This window comes from Amblyraja radiata, chromosome 3 (genome assembly GCF_010909765.2).
Source record: "Amblyraja radiata isolate CabotCenter1 chromosome 3, sAmbRad1.1.pri, whole genome shotgun sequence".
Taxonomy (NCBI): Eukaryota; Metazoa; Chordata; class Chondrichthyes; order Rajiformes; family Rajidae; genus Amblyraja; species Amblyraja radiata.
In genome coordinates this window covers 88,075,879-88,100,938 of record NC_045958.1, presented here as the reverse complement: position 1 = coordinate 88,100,938, position 25,060 = coordinate 88,075,879, and the positions used below count along the sequence as shown (strand labels likewise).

At 42.1% G+C, this 25,060-nt stretch overlaps 1 protein-coding gene and 1 long non-coding RNA gene across 6 annotated transcripts in view; one reads left to right on the top strand and one right to left on the bottom strand.

Moving 5' to 3' along the window:
• Positions 1-25,060, bottom strand: part of bnc2 (basonuclin 2) — a 543,948-nt gene that overhangs the window by 370,138 nt on the left and 148,750 nt on the right. For 4 of the 5 annotated variants that reach the window (XM_033018261.1, XM_033018262.1, XM_033018267.1 and 1 more), the window contains exon 1: positions 14,542-15,956. The exons of the other annotated variant lie outside the window; for it this stretch is intronic. In XM_033018261.1, the coding sequence (XP_032874152.1) occupies positions 14,542-14,637 (96 nt within the window). In that variant the 5' untranslated portion in view covers positions 14,638-15,956. Of the gene's footprint in view, positions 1-14,541; positions 15,957-25,060 lie in introns of those variants that run through there. 5 annotated transcript variants of the gene reach the window in all.
• Positions 15,019-17,487, top strand: LOC116971259. The gene is made up of 2 exons (XR_004411451.1): positions 15,019-15,124; positions 16,280-17,487. It is a non-coding gene; the product is annotated as an uncharacterized LOC116971259 (long non-coding RNA).

Genomic DNA, 25,060 nt, shown 5'->3' with positions numbered 1-25,060 from the left:
CCACCACCACTGCTCCACCTCTGCAGTGACAAGCATTTGGCAGAGAGAGAAGGGGGGGGGGGGGGGGTGTGGAGAGAGAGAGAGAGAGAGAGAGAGAGAAAGGCCACTTGCGTACACATGCGAGGGCACGCCACACACATACAAAGATTGCAAAAACAATTCTGCAAATAAAAGCTGAATAATTTTTTCCCCCTTTGCTTCACGCTAATGTTGGTGTATTTTTAATATGTTTATGTAGACTAACTTTTCATTCTATCTACCAAATTAAACAGTATCTTACCAGAATCTCAGATAAGGGCATATCACTATTGATTTCAGCTATTACTCTCAGTATTGAGACTAATTCAGTGTTGATCATTAAAGGGGGGAAAAAAGGTTTCACAAGGCAGGCAATGACCTGTTAAGAAGCAGTCACTGAAGGCTCTGAATCAGGTGGTCTAAGGTGCAAGTGTAAGAAAAAGGGCAAAGTGCAGAAACTTCAGAACCACTAATGTTATTTTTGTCAAGCAGTTCAATTCATGGTTAAATCCCAACCTAGCGAGTTTGCAAAGGGAGAATTACAAATTGGAGCAGCAGTCTTTTCTCTCAATGGCCTGTATTAAAAGAAAAGTTGAATTTAGGAAAACATCACTGATGTTTAAACTGATGTTTTAAATGCAAACACACCAGGGTTTTTTCCTCCAAAGACTTAAAGGACAATTTTTAATCATTGTATGCAATCTTTCAATTTGAAATATCTAAAATGATTTTTTTTTTCCAGAGCCACAGAGAAAGAGTAAGGGAGTGGAGCTAATTGGCAAGTCCTTCAGACAGGCACTTCCATCATGGACAAGGCCTGCTCCTTTATCAGCTGGAATTTCAAAGATTGAAACCTACATGGATGGAATGGAATATTAAACATCCAAGGGTTCGACAAAAACAATGGATTAAGTTGCATCATAGAATCTTCTTCTCATCTCCCACAAATACTGCCCGTATATCTCTCTCAAAATAAGGCTAGCTTCATTATGAACAAATCAGTTATTGGCTCATCTATTCTAAGCCACTAGCTGATAAAGCAGGGCTGGGAGGGACAGAATACAAAGAGCCACGAATGCTCTGATGAGTCCTTCTGCCTTAGTGTATAAAATCATGAGGAAAGATCGGTTAGGCACACAGAGTCTCTTGCCCAGAGTGGAGGAACAGAGAACCAGAGGAGAGAGGTTTAAGGTGCATGGGGAAAGATTTAATAGGAATCTGAGGGGTAACATTTTCACACAATGCGTGGTAGGTGTATGGATGGAGCTGCCAGAGGAGGGAGTTGAGTCGAGTCAGACACTATCGCAACGTTAAATAAACATTTAGACAAGTACATGGATAGGACAGGTTTAGAGAGATATGGGCCAAATGCAGGCAGGTGGGACTAGTGTAGATGGGACATGTTGGCTGGTGTGGGCAAGTTGGACTGAACGGTCTGTATCCACACCCTTTGACTCTATGCCAGTCAGTTCAAAGGTGAGCAAGGAATGAGCCAGCATGGCTACCATCAGAGCTCATCGTCTGCGATCTCAAGAAGTTGCTCTGTGGGCAACTGGACAATAAAGATTACAGGGTTTATGACACACCTGAATTGTTTATTAACTAAATAGGTACAATTTTAAAGTAGTTCAGGCAACTGATCTAGGGATTGTGTAAAGAAATGTGACAGTGGTAGGGCAGGTTGGGAAAGCTTTTGGAAAGTCACCTTAGAAATTAAAATAAATTGTCATGAATCTACAGCTACAAGGTGAATTTCATAAATACATGAAAAAGAGAATTGCAGTACAATGGCAAAGACTAGCAGGTGATATTAAGTGGATTGCTCTTTCAAGGAGCTAGCTCAGGCATAATGGGGTGAATGTCCTCTTCTTGAGCTGTGATATTCCCTGAAAACATTACTTGCAGTATCATTATCAAGTGAGCTAGGCTTTGAGCCTTGATGTTTGTCAGTACATGGGATCAATCTAATGGGGATGGGATGGGGTTCCATCTGTTCACCTAATTCTGAATCATGTAAAGCTCCTGTAACATCACCCTCAAAGACAGATACTGTAATCCCACAAAAGAGATACAGTAATGAAGGCAGATTTTACCAGCACATTTAGTCAAACCAAACTGACCAGTTTATCAGGCATTTATTTTAGTGAGAAAAGATCATGGGCCAGAAACCATAGGTTAAAAATTCTACATCTCTGAAATTAATAGCTACTGAAACTGCATCCGTCACTGGAAAGATAACTCCCTAAATCCCGGCTGGAATGTTTCTAAAAGCAGCAAGTCGCAGCTGTGTTAGCATTAAACTTGAGGAAGGGGAGGTGTCAGATCTCTTTAGATACAATCACACATGCCTTTTTGTGTATCCAGTATTGTGCCAATTTAACCAAGGAAACAAAGAATCAGTGGGACTTTAGGAAGAGAAAACAACATTATGTGGCTGAAGATTAAAATGATTCCCCCCTTGATTTAGTTGTTAGAAGGATCTGGGAGGATCCGAAGATCACAGCAGCAGACGACAGCGGCATGCTGAACGCTGCAGAAAGCTTGTGGGCAATGTCAACTAATGAGGGAAGGAATGTTGGTAATGTCCCCTGATTAACTGCTGACAGGAGGGGTGGTGACATTCAGTGTCAAACTATTAAATCAGCCATGGCATTAACACCTCCTCTTGACGTCGTATCCCCAGAGGGCATTGAAAGCCACAAGAGCTTTTCAGCACCCTTCCTTGATAAACCCTGGTGATGATGCCTCAACCTATATCCACAGTTATAATAGAGGGCGAAAAATGCTGCATGTCATTGCTCCAAGCCAGTCAAATTGAAAGGACAGGACTGCAGCACTTTCTTGTAAAGTGACATTGTCACCCAGCACTAATAAGCCAGGACCTATTAACGCCATTGGTATATTCACAACAGGCTGGGATAACTAATATAACTTTCATTGGTGGCTCAAGAGCTGAACGGGCCTTTATCCCATTAAAAAAAAATTTAATCAAAAATATTTATTCAAACATTAAAATAATATATACGGTACAGTAAGAAACAAAACAGAATACACGACAAATGATAAACTATTATACAACTGTCTTACAATCCTTCTCAAGGAGACATTCAACCCCCTGCGGTGCCCAGTGGTCCCAGAAATCCCCCAGGGAGCCCGTAGAATTATGCCAAAAACACAATTTCAGGAAGGAACAATCCCAGAGTTTGTGCAGAGAGGCGTCCCGTACTTAGTGTCACTTGATACTGGAGTCAGATACTTAACAAGGGGGATTCATAACTCCTAAATGTAGTTTCTTGAAACATTTTCAACCTTTTACCTTCATTATATTTTATTTTTTACCTTTATTATAACAATTCACACTGATAGTGCAATGGAAATGTTACATTACAAAATGCAGACAGCTGAAGTTATAACATGGAATTGGAATCTGGGGGGGGGGGGGGGGGGGGGGGGGGGGGGGGAGAGAGAGAATTACTTTAACACCAATAATAAAACTTGTTTTTTTTTTAAACAACTGATTTTTGGCCATGATCTATACTCTGCCAGTTGTGGTCTTCTTGCTCTCTGCCAATACATGAGCAAATGAAGGAAGCAGCAGCAAGATTTCAAGATCATCAGGTCACATTTTGTCCATGAAGCCTTTACACCTCAATAATCAGGGATGTTTGGCACACAAATGTTTTTTTGAGCAGCGCCTATGGTTCTATGAACTTCCTCCCAGGTTATTAACGAATATAGAATAGCTTTTAACAGCAATGTTTCAGGTTATGCTGCGTTTAGCCACAAAGTTCATGACGGCTGGGTTCTTGCATTATATAGATCATTGCTGATTCATACCTGGATGTTTGTGAGCTCCATCGCTCTCTGTGAACACCTGCCACCAGGCAAGGCCAAATCCTCCCCCAGTTCTTAACTCTGCAGAATAATCTAAAGTGGGTGGTATCATAGACTGTGAAGATGGTTATCAAAAATTACAGCTGTATCTTTATCAGTTGGGTAAGTGGACTGCAGAATGGTTAATGGAGTTTAATGCAGATAAGTGCAAGGTGTTATATTTTGAGAAGTCAAACCACGGTAGGACCTTCACAGTGAATTGCAGGGTCCTGGGGAATGTTGCAGAGCAGGGGGATCTCGGAGTGCATATACACGGTTCCTTGAAAGTGGGGTCACAAGGATATACGATGGTCAAGAAGGCTTTCAGTACATTGGTCTTCATCAGTCAAGATACCGTGTATAGAGTAACTCAGCGGGTTAAGCAGCATCTCTGGAGAAAGAGGATGGGGACATTTTTCGGGTTGGGACCCTTCTTTAGAAGTTGGAATGTTATGTTACTGTTGGCCAAGATGTTGATGAGACTGAATTTGGAGTATTGTGTTAAGATTTGGTCACCGTGCTATAGAAAGAATTGTTAAATTGTAAAGAGTGCAGAGAATATTTACAAGGATGTTGCCAGGATGGGCTGCACTACAGGGAGACTAGGACTATATTCCCAGAGGAAGAATGGATGAGAGTTAATCTTATAGATGTGTACAAGATCAAGAGTGAAATTAGGTGGGTGCATGAATAGTCTTTTAGCCAGAGTTGGGGAATAAAGTAAAATAGGTTTAAGGTGAGTGGGGAAAGATTTATTGGGAACCTGATGGGCAACTCTTTCACACAGAGGGTGGTGGGTAAATGGAATGAGCTGCCAGAGGAGGCAGTTACTATAACATTTAAAAGACATTTGGACAGGTGCATGGATAGGAAAGGCTTGGAGGGATATGGGCCAAATGCAGGTAGGTAAGACGAGTGTAGATGGATCCCCCATCGCCAAGAATGGACCCAGCAAGGGGGGGGCTGCTGCCAGGTGCAGCTGCATGCTGTACATAGGACTGTTTTGTGAACTTTGTCAGCACCAAATCATGGCAACACCTGTGTACTGCCTCGGTGAGGTCTGCTATACAACTTTACTGGGTTGTATGCAACACAAAGCATTTCATTGTACCTCAGTACATGTGACAATAAAGTATCATTGAATCATGGTCAACATGGGCAAGTTGAGCCGAAGGGCCTGTTTACGTGCTGTATGATTTTAGCCAGGTTGATCCTATCACCATTAAAATTGTATTTCTTTCTGCAGACAAGGTGTATATACTGGCCTTACCAGAAAGACACCAGAGGTCAAAATGTTCAATCTCGAGGGCAGGTTGCATTGACAAAACCTGCACTCCCTTGTGTTGGAAGATTGAAAGGGCTGTTTGCAATGATGATAAACACAATCCATTACAAGGGGACAGAATCTTACACTGCGAGACATGGAAACTCTTTATACAGATGGGGTGACGAAAACTGCATTGTTTAGATTAAATGGAGGAGATTCAGTAGAAATTTCAAAACTGGAATCCTTCTGGTTGCCTTGATCAGCCGTGATAGCTGGGTGGAATCCAGCCAGGGCAGTAAGAGTTGACGGTAAATCCCAGGTTTTCAAATGTTCCATATTGAAATGTCAGAGTATATTGGCAGAAGGTTAGAGGAACTGGGAACAGCTATTTTGCCTCAATACGGGACAACAGAAATTAAATTGAAAAATGAAGAAAATTTATGAGAGAATGAGATTAAGACGATCCATTTTATTGTTCCACAGAGAAAATATTCCAGTTGGTGTATTTGGGCAGTTCATTAGTGCCAAGAACACGCGTTTTCATTAATCGCACCATTTATTTCTGCCAACCCAAGAATTTCCAGAACTGGAGACGTGCAGAGATGATGGAGAATGGTGGGACTGGGGGAGCTGGTGAAGCCAGGGTCAGGTGAGAATACTAATTTAAGAACAAGGATACAAACCTTAAACTGAGATGAGGTGGATGGTCCGAGGAAGCCTACATGGATCTGCAAGTGCAGAGACAATGGGTAGTTGCGGAGGACAAACAGGATGTAGTGTGATCGGGGAACTGGAGTAACTTGGGCAGCAGAACTTTGGGTCAGCTGAATGTTATGGATTTAGCCAGGAGAGGAATGAACTGGGGCTGCTACCTGTACATCCTTTCCACACAGACCAATTAGCCCAGCACCCGAATTTGTTTACTGGACCTTAGCTCAAGTAACTAATGGAAGTATCTGGGTTAACTCATGTTGATTGGGGGCCAATGTGGTCAGCAGCATTTAAAATAAAATACTCAATGAAATTTAAAATGTTTTTCTTTGTTAAAAAGGCAATGCAATTAAAATGTCTGCCATGATTCCGTTGCTTGCTCTAGGTCATAAAGTTATGAGCTCAGGGTCCACAACATGTGCCAAATCCAGCTGAGGAAGCACTGCACTATCAAAGCTTCCTTCTTTACAATGAGATATCAGACAACGTCAGATGATTTGTCTTATCTGATGGTTAGCAATGATTCCTGCCATCATTAACGGAAGAGCAGGGCAGTTTGCCCATGGCATTGTCATCACTATTTAATTCTTATTCCATAACATAAAACCAATCACATTATTAGTTGTGTGAACTTGCTGTATGCAATTCCTTGTACTACATATGTGACCATATTTGCACCTCAAATATATTGTAGTTTAGAACATCCTGATCCCATATTTTTTTTAAACGGGAAATGCTAGTAAATTAGCTGGGAAGGGAAATGCTGGAGAGGTTAAAACAGAAGTTTCGGTTGGATTGATTAGGCATTAGGCAGCAAGGTATCAGTGTGTGAAACATGAAAACTCAACCCATTGCTCTCCTGATAAACCATATGAAGAATAATGCAAGAAGGCCACATTTTAAGAGTGACCCTCATTGCTGCACCATGATGGTTGAAAACTCACAATTTCATTTAATTTACAAATCAGTGTTGGTTGAAAACTCACAATTTCACTTAATCTACAAACCAGTGTGCTCATGCAATTTTGGAAAATAATGAAAGCAAGGTTGGTGCATGCAGATGAAGGGAGCTGGTGGGACAGTAAGGATAGCTCAGCTGCTGGGAAAGGCCAAGGACATGTCTGCATCTTTTACTGCAGAGCATCCCTATCTCAGCACTCCTTCTTTACATTTGCTGTGTTTGAACCCCATTGAACTGAAATCATAGAATGGCATTTGATAATCACAGGTCTTAGGGAAAAACAGAGTAAGTATATTAAAATGAAATTTTATTAATTGCCATAAGCGATTTAAATCCTACTTTACATTGTATGTAGCATGTACTTCTTGGGCAACATGTTAAACAGCTAAACAGGCACAGGGGCCAGAGTATCTTTGTCCCTCCCAATAAAATAGATTATTGTGACTGCTTGTACTTTTAAGCACTTGGTTTCTACACGAACATCGCTGGCTTCAAGGAAATACTTATTTCCCATTGCAAAAGTGATTGTGTACAGAATTTAACAGCTGAACGTTAAAAGGCAGGTATTGAACAAATGTAGAAACCCAAGGACATCTCAATAATAAGCCCATTTCCTGTGGCTTAGATGACGATGTATTTCAGCTCTGAGAACAGTCCAAATGTATCCAGAATGCACCATCTAGCTTAGTCTTCAAACGCTTTGAATTAAGGGATGTTTCGATGATTCACTGTGTTTCTCTACTTCTCTGGAGAGGTTCGCAATGAACTTCTGTTGAGGGTGTAATTGGGGAGCTGTGGCACAGAGTGGGTTTTAGTCATCTCATGTTATGATTAATAACCAGCCTCAGTCATACCTCCTGAGGTGAACAACCATCTCAGAGGGTCACACTTCTATCTGGCAATTCAGAGGCTGACAGTGGGGAGAGGAGTAATTCACACCCATCCTTTTATACCAGACAGTGCAAATGAAAAAGATAAAATATCCAATAAAACAGATGATTAATTAAAAAATAAATGCACCAAAAAAAAGTGTCATTATAAACCCAGGATGCCTTTGAGAACAGAGTTAAAAGCTGCTTTCCCTTGGGTCAATTATCTGTTTGAAACAAAAAGAATTTCAATCATAGACAGTAGAATTGTGGGGGACAGCTGGGGTGGGCTGTGGGGAGATTGCCTCAATCACACACTGATAAGATGAAGTCAAAGCAGACTTGACTAGTTTTCTTTGCTCCCTCATTAAGCCAAAAGGTCTAAAAGTAGATTTTCTTTCCTGTTCCGTGTTTAGTTCCATCTCACCAGCCTGTTATCAGTGTACAATGTGTACAGCCTTCGTTTCCTTGAATTGGCCCACTGTGTCACAATGACCCAAGTGAATAAATTCTTAACATCACAAACAGTCCTAATAATCTCTGGCCTCGACAATGACACAACTAAACAGCACGGTTACCAGATGTCTTATTCAGCAACTCATTAGTCACCGACGTTACTTCCTGACTCCTTACTCCAGAGTGGGAGTCTGCAGCAAGGTTCTGCTGCAAAGCTAGTTCTTCAAGTGTTAATCAAGAGGGGCTGGGTAATGTGTCAACTCCTTCAAACACGCACAAACTACAGGCAGACTAGCTTGAAAAGGTTAATTGAAGAATAGTGACCAACATTAATCTCCTATTACTGCTCCATTCAAACTTAATAATAATGCTGTATTTCCATTAGTGTCCCTAAAATATTGAGTGGGAGTCAAAATATAATTTGCAGCTCTAATTACAAAATAATCTGAACCATGGCACTGCACTGCTATTATGCCCAGAAATCTTGGAGAAAATGCTGTTTGATTGCTGGTAAAACATACTGGCCCACAGGTCAATGTAGATCTTGAATTGAAGGCAAGATGTAAAATAATTGTGAACTTCAGAATTGGAAATCCACCTTTGTAAGAAAAAAGATCAATGACATTAAGACTGAATGCAAGACACGCCAGTGTGACTTTGCCAGAGTGGGGTTTTCAGGTTAACCAAAAACATTGCCAGAATGGTTTTCTGTTAATTTCTGAGTCACTTTCTCCCCGTGCAGCCACTTTCAAAAATAACCAAAATTAGCCTTTTTGGCACTTTTTATTGATTTGTTAATGCACATGTTTAATCATGATTCTGCACTTGTTTCAGAGAGCACAGATGGCACTTTCTCATGTAAAAGCAAGTTTATTACATGCTGCTTTAAATCATCTTTTCGGCTCATCAACTAACAAGAGAGAAGCATAGATGGTCAGAGCTGACTGGTATTTCAGTCCTTCCTTTAAATGCCATTAATTTCAGGAGTTTCAAGATCCTTTTGCCCCCAAGTCCACTTGGCAAACCTTGTGTGCAGCATTCTCCAGTATTGCAGTCACCTTTCTAACTCTTGTCTTTGGAAGTTAATAGATTTTAAGTTATTTTGACAAATTCAGAAATCTGTGCACATTAATACATGCACAATACAATCAAAAGCGTGTTACTTTAAAGCTTGGTTAATCGGGGGAAAGTGCGGCAATGCATAGATTAAAACCAGACTACCTTTCTGATGAGAAAAACACCACAAAAGAATGGCAGAGTGCAGTCGCAGCAGAAGTCTATCAGTAGCTGGAGTAGGAAAGAGCGAGCTTGGGAGACTCTGGTCAGTCTCGACCTGTCACAGATCAAAAAGCTTCCCAGTGCTTGCCTTCCCAAAGCTCTGCCACTGCAGCTGTTCTTTAAGGGGTTATCAGGGTCCCAAGGCAGACCTTGCTCTTTGAAAAATTCCGACACTTTTACAAGTAAAGAAATAATAAAAAAAAGGATTAGAGCCGGGTCTTCTGGTACCTTATCCATGAAAAAGGGGAAATAAATCCAGCAATGTAAAATCAAATGTAAATCTGCTGAGGAATGTGGGCCTATCACTTGCACAGCCTGGGTCATTTACATGTACAGTCTCCTGTTGCCCAGGTACCTGCTGCTTTGTGCCACCACAGGTGGCTCGCCATCCCAAATCACTAATAGCACAATGTTGACATAATTTCACCTGTACCATGCACTTATAAAATCAAAAAGCTAACTGTGTAAAAGAAATACACATATCTTTACGATATACCTGCAGCTGAACACGACATTCAATCTAACATTTAATAACTGATCAATGCAGATCATACTACGCTGATTATCGTCAAGTCTTACAATTGAAAGGATGATTTTATTTAGAAGCTTTCCTTCCCTTTAATTATATTTAATTTCCACGTTTAAAGAGAAAATCAAGGGTTACCTTGCACGTTTCACAGAACCAAAAACTCAATCACATACAGATCGTTTAGTAATCAGAAGTAAAAAAAGATAAACAGTTCCCTTGCCACAAAGACTCCCATAGGCCTGTTTTACACACACTCTTAGAATAATTCTAATGTTTCAGCTACGTTGCAACTGAAAGAGTAAATTATTTTTCAGTCACTGACAATGGCGGACTGAAATGATCTGATTGCCTTCTGTAATTTTTGAAGCAGCCTTACACTATTCCATACAAAAAAACAATTGCTCCCAATAATATATCTGCATCCTTCCTTCACCTCTCTGTAGGCAACTTACTTGGAATAAACCATATTTGTGGAATTATCCATTATCAGGCATATCTTAATTTTCAACTACCTTGTTATATTTAGTGTGAAATTATTGTGCCTTTAAGCATTGCAGTGTTAAAGTTTACAGAAAATCTGGGATCTCCAAGCAAAACAGCACTACACATTGTTACAATAATCTATCCCCTCTGATTTTCTCCAACTTCATCTTGAATGCGTTTCAAATTTGAGTGCAAAAAGTTTTTTTTACATTTTTTTAATAAAACAAAATCATTATTGTTCTGGGTTTTTAAATCATTAAGCGATTTTGATTTGACAGACACTGATGTAAATTGCCACACAAAAAAAAGGTTCAAAACCATTTCCCTTGAAAGGCAAGCAGCCGACAATATGGTTTATTTCTCCTTTGTCCCGAAAACACTTGGTTTGGAAAAGTTCTGCAAACCCACTTGTTTCTCTCATTTACTGGTGGGATATGCTCAATAGGTCAGCTCAGTTTCAGGGGTGCCAAAGGTCCCTGCTACTCAATAGCTTTTGCCCTTAAGAACAGATTCAATGCTTTTAGAAATAACAAAAAAAACCTTCTGTTATTCATTACCAGTCACTGATTGCATTAACCTTCCAAAGATTTTGTTTTGTTGGCAAGATCAAACTCCAAAAAGACTGCTCTCTCACTTCATTGTAACCTGAATCAAATCACAAACTGGTGACATTTCAGCAAATGCCTGCTGAATGAACACTACTGTGTAATGTGGAGAAGGTCTACATTCACCCTTAACTCCAGATGTAAATACCAATGAAGTGTATATTTTGCTTTGGATCATTAGTCACGCCTGTTCACTTCTTTAGATCATAAATTAGATAAATGCATTTTGGCAATAGTCACCTGTATGTATCTGCGATTGCCAGAAAACAAAACAAAAAATTGTGCATCTAATCACAAAATGTTACGTTAAAAAAATTCCTCACATTTTTCCATGAGAATTCCTGCAATGCAGCTTTTTTCCTCTGTAAAATATTATGCAAGATCAAAAATGTCATTTGCCAAAACTGATTAATGACGACACTTTTTACCACTATTTTATGTATTTATACAAGTTAGGACAAGGAACATACTGAAGCATTTCATGACTGGTACTAATGACCAGGGAACTCTAGTTTTTATCTCTTAGCTCACTCTTGAATCAAGCAACGGTGTGTCTGTTAATCACTACTTCCCTGTAAGTGAAAAATCTGAGTCAGCTTTTGCCTGTGCTTCATAGTTTCAAAATTCAAAAAAAAAAAACATTTCAAACCTGAACATGAAATTGCAATTTTCCAGTAAGACATACACTCTCTTTCACTAAATATCACCCAATTTAAAAAAGTAAATCTTCCCACATACAATGTAAATCACACTCTGTTTACCATTGAATTTTAGACTGGTTCCTCAGAATGAAGTAAGCCGTATATTCCGTGATATATATAAATACGCTATATATAGTTTTATTTGTCAGTGGATAACATACGGCATTCCATTAAAGTATTTTAAAATAATGCTACTCATTTATAGATTGCTCACTTCTTTATGGCACTGACAACGCTCACAGATCAAATGCGATATCCAAGAGAATCAGAGCCATAAACAGCTCTCATCTACCTGGCCCTCACACCATCACTCATACCAACACTCTGCAGAATGTTGTCACATCTGCTCCACTTGCATTCGCTCTGGGAGCTTCCGTTTCAATGTGAACTTTAACTAACTGGAAGGATAAGGATGCAAGCCTCATAATGGGGATTAACACTACAGCACACAAAAGCAGTTTGTTCGAACCACCTACAGATGCCGATTCGAGTTCACAGGAGTTACATTCTCTCAGTGCCTATTGTTTGTGTTTCCCGCTCTGTAAAGGGAAGTGGTCCACCCAATCAATAAATACCCCTTCAAAATAAACCTAACATGAGGCAGAATGAGGGAGGGTAGAGTCTCCCCTTGCTCAGTGGGAGAGACAGTGCCGGGTGTAAACTCTTTCAGTAGGAACTGGGTTCCCTCTACAGGGAACAACGATATACGCCCATTTTAAAATTGATACATGCAAAACACTTTAAGAATCTGGCTTTAAATAGACATGGAGTATCAACTAGTTAAAAATTAGTCTATCAATTTAATCGTGTCATTAATAGTATTTTCATTTGTAGTGGGCTGGAGCCAGTTCTAGGCTGCAGCAAACGGCTTCGGCCTTGGGCTGCCTGTTCGGTTCCTAATGACCAAACTAGGCATGAATTCCACATGTCAGAATGCTGCAAAGTGAGGAGCGACCCTGCAGAAAGGTTTGGTTTGAACTTCCCTGCCCTTGTTTGAGCTGTGTCCAAAGAGAAACTATTGCTTTCATTCAGCAGAGCCAAACAATTTTGCAAGAAGACGGGGAGCAGGCAAGGTATGTATCAGCGAGTACTTGGTACAGAGACACCCACTTCTGTGATTAATTAGCAGTTATTACTGGCCTTGCAACAAGATTTCTAGTCTCCCGTCAGAAGGAGGATGCCAAGTTCCAGCTGCCTGTAAAGCGGCCCCTAATGCAGGCACAGCTCCGGGGAAAGTGCCAAGATAGAGCTTAGAAAACAGAGGGGGAGCAAGAGGAGAGACAGACAAAGAGACACAGACTGACAGAAGATATAGATAGATAGAGAGAGAGAGAGAGGGAGAGGGACAGAGAGGGAGAGGGACAGAGAGGGAGAGGGACAGAGAGGGAGAGGGACAGAGAGGGAGAGGGACAGAGAGGGAGAGGGACAGAGAGGGAGAGGGACAGAGAGGGAGAGGGACAGAGAGGGAGAGGGACAGAGAGGGAGAGGGAGAGAGAGGGAGAGGGACAGAGAGGGAGAGGGACAGAGAGGGAGAGGGACAGAGAGGGAGAGGGACAGAGAGGGAGAGGGACAGAGAGGGAGAGGGACAGAGAGGGAGAGGGACAGAGAGGGAGAGGGACAGAGAGGGAGAGGGACAGAGAGGGAGAGGGAGAGAGAGGGAGAGGGAGAGAGAGGGAGAGGGAGAGGGACGGAGAGGGAGAGGGACGGAGAGGGAGAGGGACGGAGAGGGAGAGGGACGGAGAGGGAGAGGGACGGAGAGGGAGAGGGACGGAGAGGGAGAGGGACGGAGAGGGAGAGGGACGGAGAGGGAGAGGGACGGAGAGGGAGAGGGACGGAGAGGGAGAGGGACGGAGAGGGAGAGGGACGGAGAGGGAGAGGGACGGAGAGGGAGAGGGACAGAGAGGGAGAGGGACAGAGAGGGAGAGGGACAGAGAGGGAGAGGGACAGAGAGGGAGAGGGACAGAGAGGGAGAGAGACAGAGAGGGAGAGGGACAGTGAGTGAGACAGAGAGGGAGAGAGACAGAGAGGGAGAGAGACAGAGAGGGAGAGAGACAGAGAGGGAGAGAGACAGAGAGGGAGAGAGACAGAGAGGGAGAGAGACAGAGAGGGAGAGAGACAGAGAGGGAGAGAGAGGGAGAGAGACAGAGAGAGAGACAGAGACAGAGAGGGAGAGAGAGGGAGAGAGACAGAGGAAGAGAGAGAGAGGGAGAGAGGGAGAGCGACAGAGACAGAGAGAGACAGAGAGGGAGAGAGGGAGAGAGACAGACAGAGGGAGGGGGGAGAGAGAGAGAAAGCTAACCATAAAGCAGTCTCTGCAAAATACACTAATGATCCTACTGCTGAACCCTGGCAAGGATTCCAGCTCACACTCCGACCCTCACCACAGCACATAAACCTGCATTCTACCACATGAAGCCAATTAAAGTCGAAGGGGCCCCTCGACATACTATCAATTTCAGCCGAAGCTCTATCACATGAACTCGCTGTTCTGTCCAGTAGCATTCAAGCTACAACTGACTGCATGCAACTCAAAGACTTGCTGCAAATTTCTCCCTGTGAAAGTTTTACAGCAGTCGCCTTTAGCACTTTGATTTCCTTCCTCCTTTTCCTCAAGCTTAGCAGAGGACGAGTGTGCTCACAGCAGCATAGGAGCTCAGTGACAACAAACAGAGCAAGTTTTTATACCAGAGGAACACAATATAGCAAGATGAAGGATGCACGGAAAGTAATTCGAGAAGGAAGTCCAAAACCACTTTATGCGGGGAAAAAAACATTAAAAATCAAACTCACCTGTTGGGACATTCTGAATAGCAGGTTAGTCTCGGTGTTCGGCCATGTCCCCATGAAAGCAGGCTCTGTGGATGCTGCTCCTGTGTTGAACTGCATGGAGTAGTTTGGTACTTGAATCTCTTAAAGTGAAGTCACTTGCTCTGTGCCTCTCTCTCTCTCCCCCCCTTCTCTCTCTCTCCCCTCTCTTTAACTCACATTCTCTTCTGCTGCTGCTGATGATGATGAAAGATATTGGTGGGTGTTTGAGGCTCTTGCCTGTCAACACTAAGAAGTGCAGTTAAGAATCTGGCTGCAACTGTGTTTTCCTCGGGGGTCACTGCTCCTTTCGCACCTCCTGAAGATACCCCGATCATTTATGCATAGACTGTGACTCCCTAAGCACGCCCTGTACAGCTTAACAGCTGCCAGTCAGGTGTGCAGGCTACAGGGATGAGTCCTGACCATCAACTCACCCTCCCAACAACTTGATGTCATTGGAGAACAGGGCAAAGAACTCTAAGCTCTTGCATTACTTGCAGACACAGAATTACATCCTATGCCAACCCTGCACAGGCCAACTGGGGGCTGGAGACCAGAGGAGTTGGTGAGAAATTGCATTCAACAACACAAAGCTGGACAATTTAAAGATTTAGACGACCAGAGGGGGAAAAAAGTGTCATTTTCTGACAATCCTTCGCTTCTTTTGAAGCTGAGAATGATAATGGAAACTCACCCTTTCGCACACTGGAAAGCACTCAAGGGGTAGTTCACTATCATTAGTGCACCAATGAGAAATAATGAGCAAATGTACACAATACTGACACAAATGCACATTCCACCCTCCCTTGCTCCTTAAAAGCTTTCCTGCAAAACTTTCCCTCAGCAAGTACATTCAATTCACTGCCATTACATTACAAAAAGCACCAAGACAGAAAATGCTAGACTTAAGAAAAAAGACACGTAAACAATAAAGAATAAAAGAAGCCTGAATCATTTCAGCAGTGTCCCAGCTAACTAGGAGGAATCCTGTAGGTGGAATGTGCGCTGTGTTTGCACTGACCAATAATGTCACGCAGGAGCTTGCACTCTCCAGCCTCGTCCCGCTCCTGCTAACTCCCTTTCAACATTAGCTAGCCTCTTGATTCCTGAAGTGGCACTTCGGCTCTCCAGTCAAGCAACATCCTGCGTTTCTGACCTTCCCACTAATGGCAGTTATTTGTGAGCCTCTAAAGGACACTGCCAATAGCGTGTTCTCCCTGCGTCCCGCAGCACTCCCCGTCTCCTCCGCCTGCAGCAGCGGCACCTGCAGTAATAGACTCCTTTATTAAAACTGTTATTCTGCAAGACTTGGAATTCCCCCTGGACTGGGGCCATGTCAAAGCCGATATAATTAACTAGGAGGCTCAGCAACGGATCAATTACCAGACAAGCAAGTGATAGTGAAATCAATGAAAGATCATCAGCCACATTATCAGTGTTGCAACTCATTAGGGTAAAACGGAGCAATGCGTTGGGCTCAGGCTGAACTCGGGGAGCTTTCCCAAACAAAGGGCTAATTTGGAATCCTGCTGTGAACAATCTGTATTGGAATTAGCTTTTTAAAAAAAAAACTCTGCAGCCCCATAACTAAATGTGACAGAGTGTGCAAAGCAGTTTATTAAGATACCAACTCCAAGTGCTTTTAGTTCATAAACTTGCCCTTAGTAAAATCAATAGAGTCTGTACAGGGATTATTGGACTGACTAACTAATACATCCAGTTCCAGGCCTCCCATCCAAGAGTGTTCGACTAGGTCTCAGGGTCGGACGAATGTTTTTGTGCCGGCTTTGCTCTGCTCCGCTGACATCGCGCTTGTGGACATGGACGGAGAAACCCAGCCGGCTGATGATGACCCAGTCTACATTCTTCCAGGGCAAAACTGCGATTTGTCAGACGAGAATGTGCAAGGATGTCAAAGTTTTGCATCATGCAAACTCTGATCTGTAAATACTTTCCCATTCACACGTTAGGGGAATTCGACTGGCCGACCCGATCTTTCCTGAGTATCCAGAAACCACTTTCTCATATTAGGGGAAAATTAACGCTTGTGTGGAATAATTCTAATTAAAAAAAACAAAAACATAGAGGTAAAACAATGCAGCTTTTTGTTACGCGGGATATAAGCAATTTAAAATTAAGGTATTCAATTTGTCAGAATAATTGCTGCTATTAAAATAGATTCTTTTAAAAATCCAATAAAAAATCCCAGCCCTTGCGAGAAAAGCAGCGACTGGAAGTATTTACAAACACAACATGAAACTTATTAATGTAGTTATTCAGGAATAACAGGGACAACGTGGATCGAGGGGTAACAGTCACTAGCAAAGGTTGTGCTCCCTTTGGAAACAAGACAAGGAAGTGCCGTACCATCGGACACTCACCATGTGTGTCACACACACACTCGCCAGCCTCTTCTCACCTAAACTGGCCCGTGTCTCTGCAGATTCAACAACCTCCTTAAATCCGTATTATTTCATCCATAATTTAGCAATTGGAACGCGCAGATAAAATATATACTATAAATATATTTTATCGAATTGTTTTTGCTTTTTAACGTTGATTCTTAATTAAAATCAAATTCTACGCACTGGATGGTTATTTATCTCGCCCAGTGAAAGAAAAAAATAATCACTGGAAAAAAGCTCTCCTTTTGTTTTACGCACTTTTTCTCCTACTGTGGACAATCATACATCTTCGTTTCCAGGGATATTCTCAGTCCAATGTTAGACTTATTTTTTGTGAAGTAAACATACTAAATAAGTTTTTCCCAATGTAGGGAAACAAAATTAAAACTATATTTTTCCATACAGACAAATGATAAAACAGTCTTCCCCTTTGCAGCAACAATAGTATGTTCCCGCCATCCCTAATTGTTTATCAATAGGAAAACCATGTTTTAACATGTATTTTAACAAAATCCAATTGAAGAAAAAAAATGAGGGTTCAACATCTGAGATTATTCCGAATTTTTCCACTCGAACTTCTTACTTCAGATTTCCACGGAGCTTTCTCCTCCGCGTGGGAGCTTTAAAAGTATAAAGGTAAAGATGTCACAATTAATAATTTTGGAATGGAGCCAAGCATTTCAGCAGCAAGGGGTTATTATCTCTTTTAGTATCTGGCATGCAGGGAACTGGGTTAAAGATCAGCGGTTTCTTCGTGTGACCCCGTGTGTTGTTAATGGCTCAGAGGGACAGAACTGTCACTGTTGCCGCCCAATATAGCGTGGCCTCATCAACACATGACGATCAGAACACCCAAGGCATGTGGCGGAAAGCGTTCCTTTCTGCATTCACAACAAACCCTTTCCTGCCAGACCTCGTGTTCTGCCGTTCACCCTAAGGGAGCGTCGCTGCACCGACCGGCGAGCTGCATCTCAAGCTGGGGCGCAGTATTGTGGGGCCGACCAGTGCGGTAATCGCCACCCCCCCTCAACCCATAGTTAACCATTTCAGTCAATGCTCACCGGAACGCCCCAGCTAATTTCTAACACCAAACATTTGCAACATTTCACCATTCACTTCTAACATTTTCAGAAAACTATTCATTCATCAACGTCTCCCCCCAACAAGCAACCCAGACACGGTCTTGTTTGTGTCGGTTACAATCCGCCGCCTTGGCGCACGGCGCTGGATAAAGCAAAATCCCAGCAAAGTGCCGATTTTAAAAGTGAGCCGGATTGCGCGGTGCCGAGGATGGTTACAGTACTGTCCGGGAACATGCACATTCATCTTTCACCTCACTGAATGAATCTCACTGCAATCTCTCCACTGCAAGCAACGCAGACAACAGCGCTTCAGTGAGCTCCGAGCTCACAAAAAGGCGCTAGTGAAATGCAAGTCTGACTTTGTGCTTTAATAAATGTATATTGCGGGGGTTAGTTGCATCTATTTATCGGCTCAGGCTGGAGGAACTCCCTGCATTTAGAGACCGAGGTGGAATAAGGGGTAGTTTGAGGTTAAACCTGGGAATGAGGAGTGAAAAGTTATGTATAGATGGGTTTGGAGTGGTGCCCTGGAGAAGATTCAGAGGAGAATCCTTCAATCCTGTTGATTTGATTTGGTAATCCCCGAGAATGAAAATCCACCGTAGATTAGGACGATACTGAGCTAACTTTTCAGGCGCGCTGACAATCGCTAATGCCATTCTCGCCTCTCGCAGGGGAAATACACAAACGTGGTTTTGTACAGCGCTTTATCAAAGGGAAACGTTTTCCTACGCAGCATCTGAAACCCCAAGGGAACTTGTTTTGAAGTACTGCGGAGGAAAATGTTCCTCTCGGGAAAAACCTGCTCCCGGAAACTTGGCGAGCAGCTGAACTGGAAGTGTAAAGACCGACTGCAGTCTGTCTGTACCTGAGGAACATTAACAAGGGATATCAGCGACGGGCAACGCACGGAATGCAGAACGGCCGCATTCACTATCTCCAGTGGAGAAGGTGAATACGTAGGCCGCGATATCCACTTCAACAGTGGCAGAACCCTTCACCACACTCCCTTTGCAGCACTGCAACTTTTTTTTTGTTCCTTTTCAAGTAGTTTACTTCTTCCTTTTGGAGAATTTGTTGTGAATCCGCTTCCAATGTCATCACTGCAACGCAAAATATTTCCCGTTAACAGCCACCCAGTCCTATTGACAATCACTTTAAACATGTCTTTTTGCCGTGCTCCACTTTCCCGGAACAGAATAAGGAGAAACTTTTGAAAATCCCCAATGAATCTCCCCCCTCAATCGCTCTGCCATTCTCCATCCTCTCTGGTACGACTCAGGAAAATTCCTAAGCGCCCTATCTAGGGCCTTTGATGCAAAGATTCCCTTCATTGGAGGAGCAGGATTTGATTCTGTTAAAATAAGCGAATGAGGTGGAAAATTGGCTTTAAAATACATGTAACTCATGATAATGCCAGAGAATAAAAAAGGAATAAGAAAACAAATAATCGTGCACTTGGCATGATAATGACCCTGTAAAAAAAAAATCTCCATATGGGTCCAACAGCCCATGATGTCCTTGCGCAGCGCATACATTGCAGCAATGTCACAACCGAACCCTCATAATCTGCTCTTTATCACATCCGTCAACCTGCACAGCAATTGGCATATCAGCCCTTCAATTGCTGACTGTCCTTTCTGCTGTCTCATACACGTAAAAGATTAGTGGCTACTCCTGCTGGCAGGGCTGTATGTTCCTAACTGCAGGAACCACATCATTCATTGGAATTTTTAACTATTTGCTCTGGGAAATAAATTATTTTCTACAACTATTTTTTCCTTGTGTTACAGTGACATGGCAACATAAAAAACCCACCAATAAATTAGCTAGGCCCAATTTACAGAGGCATTTTAGCAAATCTGTTCATAGTCAGATCAATAGGAAAGTCCCAGCATTCAGTCAGATTTCAGGCTGTCTTTGTGTGGTCAAAATGAAGCAAAGCTTTTCCTGAAACCAACTGAAATAATTTCAGTCTGTGTACGATACGGTACGACACGATAAGATAAAAATTTATTCATCCCCAGAGGGAAATAGGCCTGCTGACAGTCACAACCCACAAGGTACACAAAAACTTGAAATTAAAAGTAAAAACAAAAAGAAGAAGACAAGCGGCTGCCGTGTGCACAGCGCCTTCACCGGAACAAATGAACAAACAAACAAACGACACAGACTTATCCCCTGGGCAGAGAAATCTAATCTGGAATCACCCCCCACCCCCCATGTCCCCCTTTGTTTTATCCACTTTGGTAGCAAAAATAGGAACGAAGATTATCATCTAAATGATGTTAAGTTGGGAAAAGGGGAAGTACAACGGGATCTGGGGGTCCTTGTTCATCTGTCAATGAAAGTAAGCATGCAGGTACAGCAGGCAGTGAAGAAAGCAAATGGCATGTTGGCCTTCATAACAAGAGAAGTTGAGTATAGGAGCAAAGAGGTCCTTCTGCAGTTGTACAGGGCCCTAGTGAGATCACAACTAGAATATTGTGTGCAGATTTGGTCTCTAAATTTGAGGAAGGACATTTTTGCTATTGAGGGAGTGCAACGTAGGTTCACGAGGTTAATTCCCGGGATGGCGGGACTGTCATATGCTGAGAGAATGGAGCGGCAGGGCTTGTACACTCTGGAATTTAGAAGGATGAGAGGATATCTTATTGAAACATATAAGATTATTAAGGGTTTGGACATGCTAGAGGCAGGAAACGTGTTCCCGATGTTGGAGGGAGTTCAGAACCAGGGGCCCCAGTTTAAGAATAAGGGGTAAGCTGTTTAGAACGGTGATGAGGAAACACTTTTTCACCCAGAGAGTTGCAAATCTGTAAAATTCTCTGCCTCAGAGGGCGGAGGAGACCGGTTCTCTGGAAACTTTCAAGAGAGAGCTAGACAGGGCTCTTGAAGATCATGGAGGGAGGTATGGGGAGAAGGCAGGAATGTGGTACTGATTGTGGATGATCAGCCATGATCACATTGAATGGCGGTGCTGGCTTGAAGGGCTCTATGGCCTACTCCTACACCTATCGTCTATGGTTTTCCCACCGTCCCAGTCGGGTCTTTCATTGTTCTTCACGGCGGTCCCCCCATGCCAGGTCCCCCCACGCCAGGTCCCCCCACGCCAGGTCCCCATTGTCTTCCCCTCCTCCCCTCACGCTCATCGACCGCGAGGCCCCACCGCCACCGAGGCCCCTGTTGATGCCGAGACCCAAGTTAACATAGAAATCCTAGAGTCACAATCACCTATTTAGCAAACCACGTTATCTCTGATGGTTGAATCATTTGCCAATGAAATCGCTGGAAATCACTTGAACTGTGATGAATTTCAGTTATTTCTTAAACTATTTCCATAATGAGATATTTTCAACATCTTACAATAAAATGCATGTGGTCCAGGTGAGCCTTTAATGTTATCTATTTAACATTTGAACACAGCAATCAAACTGGCCCTAAATGATGAATTAAATTAGATGAACTGTAATTTCTTTACACAAATATTTTAAACAAGGAATTTTGAAATTAAAATACTTTCAAATATGGAGAATTCAGCATCTACTTTAATCATACAAGGCTCTTTTATTCTCTATTTAACACTTTAGATGCTTAAGGTAATTTAAAATTATATCCCGGTTTCCTCTCGGTTCCATTTCTTTTAAGTGATTGGTTACTCAGTTAATTTAATGACATTAGAAGCGTTGGCCATCAGGGATCCTATCGAACTGTAATGTGACAGCAGTCAGTATTAGATTCTGACCCAGAGACTGCAAGGTTTTTGTTGGGAGTGTTCTTTGGGTGCTTTTGCTTTGCTTCTGCAAACAGTGGGCAAATTAAAACTACCTTAAATAGTAAAACGATTGACATGGAAAATCTGGCTGAAAGTTTAAGAATTAGCAAAAGCTAGGAAAGGAACTTGAAATTCTGGAGCTCCGGCCAGAACGATGGATAACATATTTGGAACTGACAAAAGGAATGTGGTTAAAGATATTTAACTTTGATGCCATGACAATGTTACAATCTCAGACAGGAAAATATTCAGATCAAATCATAAACGACAAAACTTTTCAGACAATGTTTTTAGTAAATGAAACATAAGTCCATTCATGGCTTGTCAGATAACTAATACTTATACTTATCCATAGCAATATTTTATATTTGAGAAATATGAAGGAAGTCCAGAGCAAACCACAACAATCAATTATTGTATTAAGCACGGAAAGGGTCAATCAACTAATAATCAATTATTAATCTTGACTAACCAATACAGTATGGAATCACTGGCCCCTCTGTTGAATGCCAAGAACAAATACCCAGGGACTGTGAGTTGTTACATGGATTAAGTTGGGGGACTAACCAAGTCAGCACATTCCACGGAGTACCATATCCATCATTCTGCATCATTTCCAGAGCTCCCCTTGCCATCAGCCTTTGAATAATTTGTGAGAGGTATAGATTCAGCCATTGGCTGCTCTTCCTCATCAGATGGGAGAATTAATTCCTGTGCTTATCCAGTACATAGCACTGACTGACCTCAAGGTTCTGGACATCAGGATAAATAGCTAACCTCTAAACCGTTACTGCAAGTCATCACACCAGTCGCAGGGCAGCAATGACCAGACATCCACAGCAATTCTAATAACCCTTTAATCTCCTGACTGTTTTTAATTGTGACAAAGAAATGGGATTAGAGAGAGGATTGGGAGGCGACAGGGTGGTGTAACCTGCTTAGATCACCATGCTCTTAAGGTAGATCAACCAATATTTCCTCTAATATTTAATGAAAGCAAGTCTCACTTGTCAGCTGGAGTCTAAAGAACAATTCCCTGCTCCATATGTAACAATGCCCAAAGGAGACAGGAGTTTCAAAGGTTCAGAGTCGTTAGAACTGTGTGATGCTGCACGATTTGGGGGGGAAAAAGAATTTCCATTAGAAATTTGGCAGACGCACCTCACAGCCAGAACTTTACTTGTAGATACCAGAGGTGATTCTGCTATTATATTTGATTTTGTTTACTGCCTTCTTCAAATTCTTCCAGGAAAATGACAGAATTACTTGTGGATGATACAGCTAGTTGTCATCTCACAGGTTGTAAATCCTCCAAATGACGGCTTGGAAGCAGATATGGCAAATTACCAAATGAATTACCCCTGGCTCACTAAATCCCACCAACTTGATTATTTGGATGTTAGTGAGGCACATATATTTAAAGACTGCTGGAATGCTTGAAGGTAGAATTTTTCATGGGGATTTACAGTTACCTGAAATTAAAATCATAGAATTTTACAACGTCGAAGGAAGTTATTCATCCCTTCTGGCCTGATCAGTTCTTTGAAGGAGTGATCCAATTAATTCCACTCTCCCCAACTCTTTCCTCACAGGCCTGCATATTTGCCCTGTTAAATATGAACGGGATTCCCTTTTGCAAAGATACCATTAAATCTACTTTCACTGACCTTTCACCCAGAGTCTTCCAGATGATTGCAATTTAATTTTAATGTTTAATTATTCATTTAGATTCAGTACAAAATGGATATTATATTTCTTTTTCATTTACACATAAGATTATCTGAGTGGGGGCTGTGGAAAATAGAGTGACTGTTACCTGAGCCATTTAAAGTGGGATTCTGTGAGGGCTGTTTATTAGTGTTTCTAGTTCTGAGCCTTCAAAGAATCTATCCACACCTAAAAATGTCTAGCACTTTAAATAAAGTTTATCCTAATCACAGATTATCTTAAGAGAATTCTACCGCAGGAAAAAATATTACACTAATCTAAACCTGATGTTACTGTGCACTAAAGGGCCATTTTCAAATGAATAATTATTATGAAAAGAGCAGCAGTTTTTTTTCAAATGCTTTCATTACAGAACTGATTTGCATAAATGTCACATTCCCTTCAATCCACTGCATAGCACAAGATTCAAGGAATAGAGTGGAAAAACAGGAGCTGAGAGAGTAAGTCACATCTGAAATTAATAAGATACAACAAGACAATTAAATGTTTTTAACACAACGTCTCACACACACACACACACACACACACACACACACACACACACAAAGGGCCTATCATTCTACTTGTACAGTTGCAGGTATTATTTCTCAAGACAATTATTAAATATGTATTTCTTTAAATTAGGCAAGAGCTCCTGGAGAATGCTGAAATTTGTAAGATGTCCTTTCACCACATAATGTACGATGCATTTCATGCATTTTTAAAGAGATGGCATCCCATTCTATTGGTCAGCTTTGGCTGTAAGATTTTAAACCTGTAAACATTTTTGTATGTTTAGGATGTCTCACCCCTGGAAATGTGTTAAAAAAAAATGAAAACCCTGAAAGCCGCAGAAAAGATTTCTTTCAAATGTCTCTTAACGAACTAAAATGATTGTAATACAATCTCGACTGAAGTATGAGAATAGGAATTTATAGGAGTTCTAATTAAGTTTAAAGGGCTGAACAGGGGTCCTTGCCATTCTCTCCCCCCCCCTTCCTCCAGAAAACATTCAGAGAGCAGAGGTTCCATGACTTCCACTGTGGGCGAAGGTGGGATTCTCAGCTGCGCATAGGAGGCTTCAGCAGAGCCATTAAAAGACTGGGTGGGGACACAAGCAAAGCTGTGTGGTAAGGGGTGGGTGCATGTTGCCTCAATTCTTCGAAGAGGAGATGTGGCCTCAATTCCCTCAAAATTAGGACGCCAAAATTAAGAGCAAGCCACAAAGTGTTGGAGTAACTCAATGGGTCATGTAGCATCCGTGTAGGGAATGGATAGTCGACAAAGGATCCTGACCTTTGTCACCTCATCACCCTGTCTATTTCCTCCCCAGATGCTACCTGACCTGCTGAGTTACTCCAGCACTTTGTGTTTCCTTCAAGATTCCAGCATCTGCGGTTCCTCGTGTTTCCAGAATTAAGAATAGTGCGCTCCTTGCAATTGTCTCATGGTCAAGCAATGAGACATGGTCAAGCAAAGAGTCCCTTTGAGACAGTGTGCCTTGGGGAGTGAAACATCCCCTGCCCTCCTAT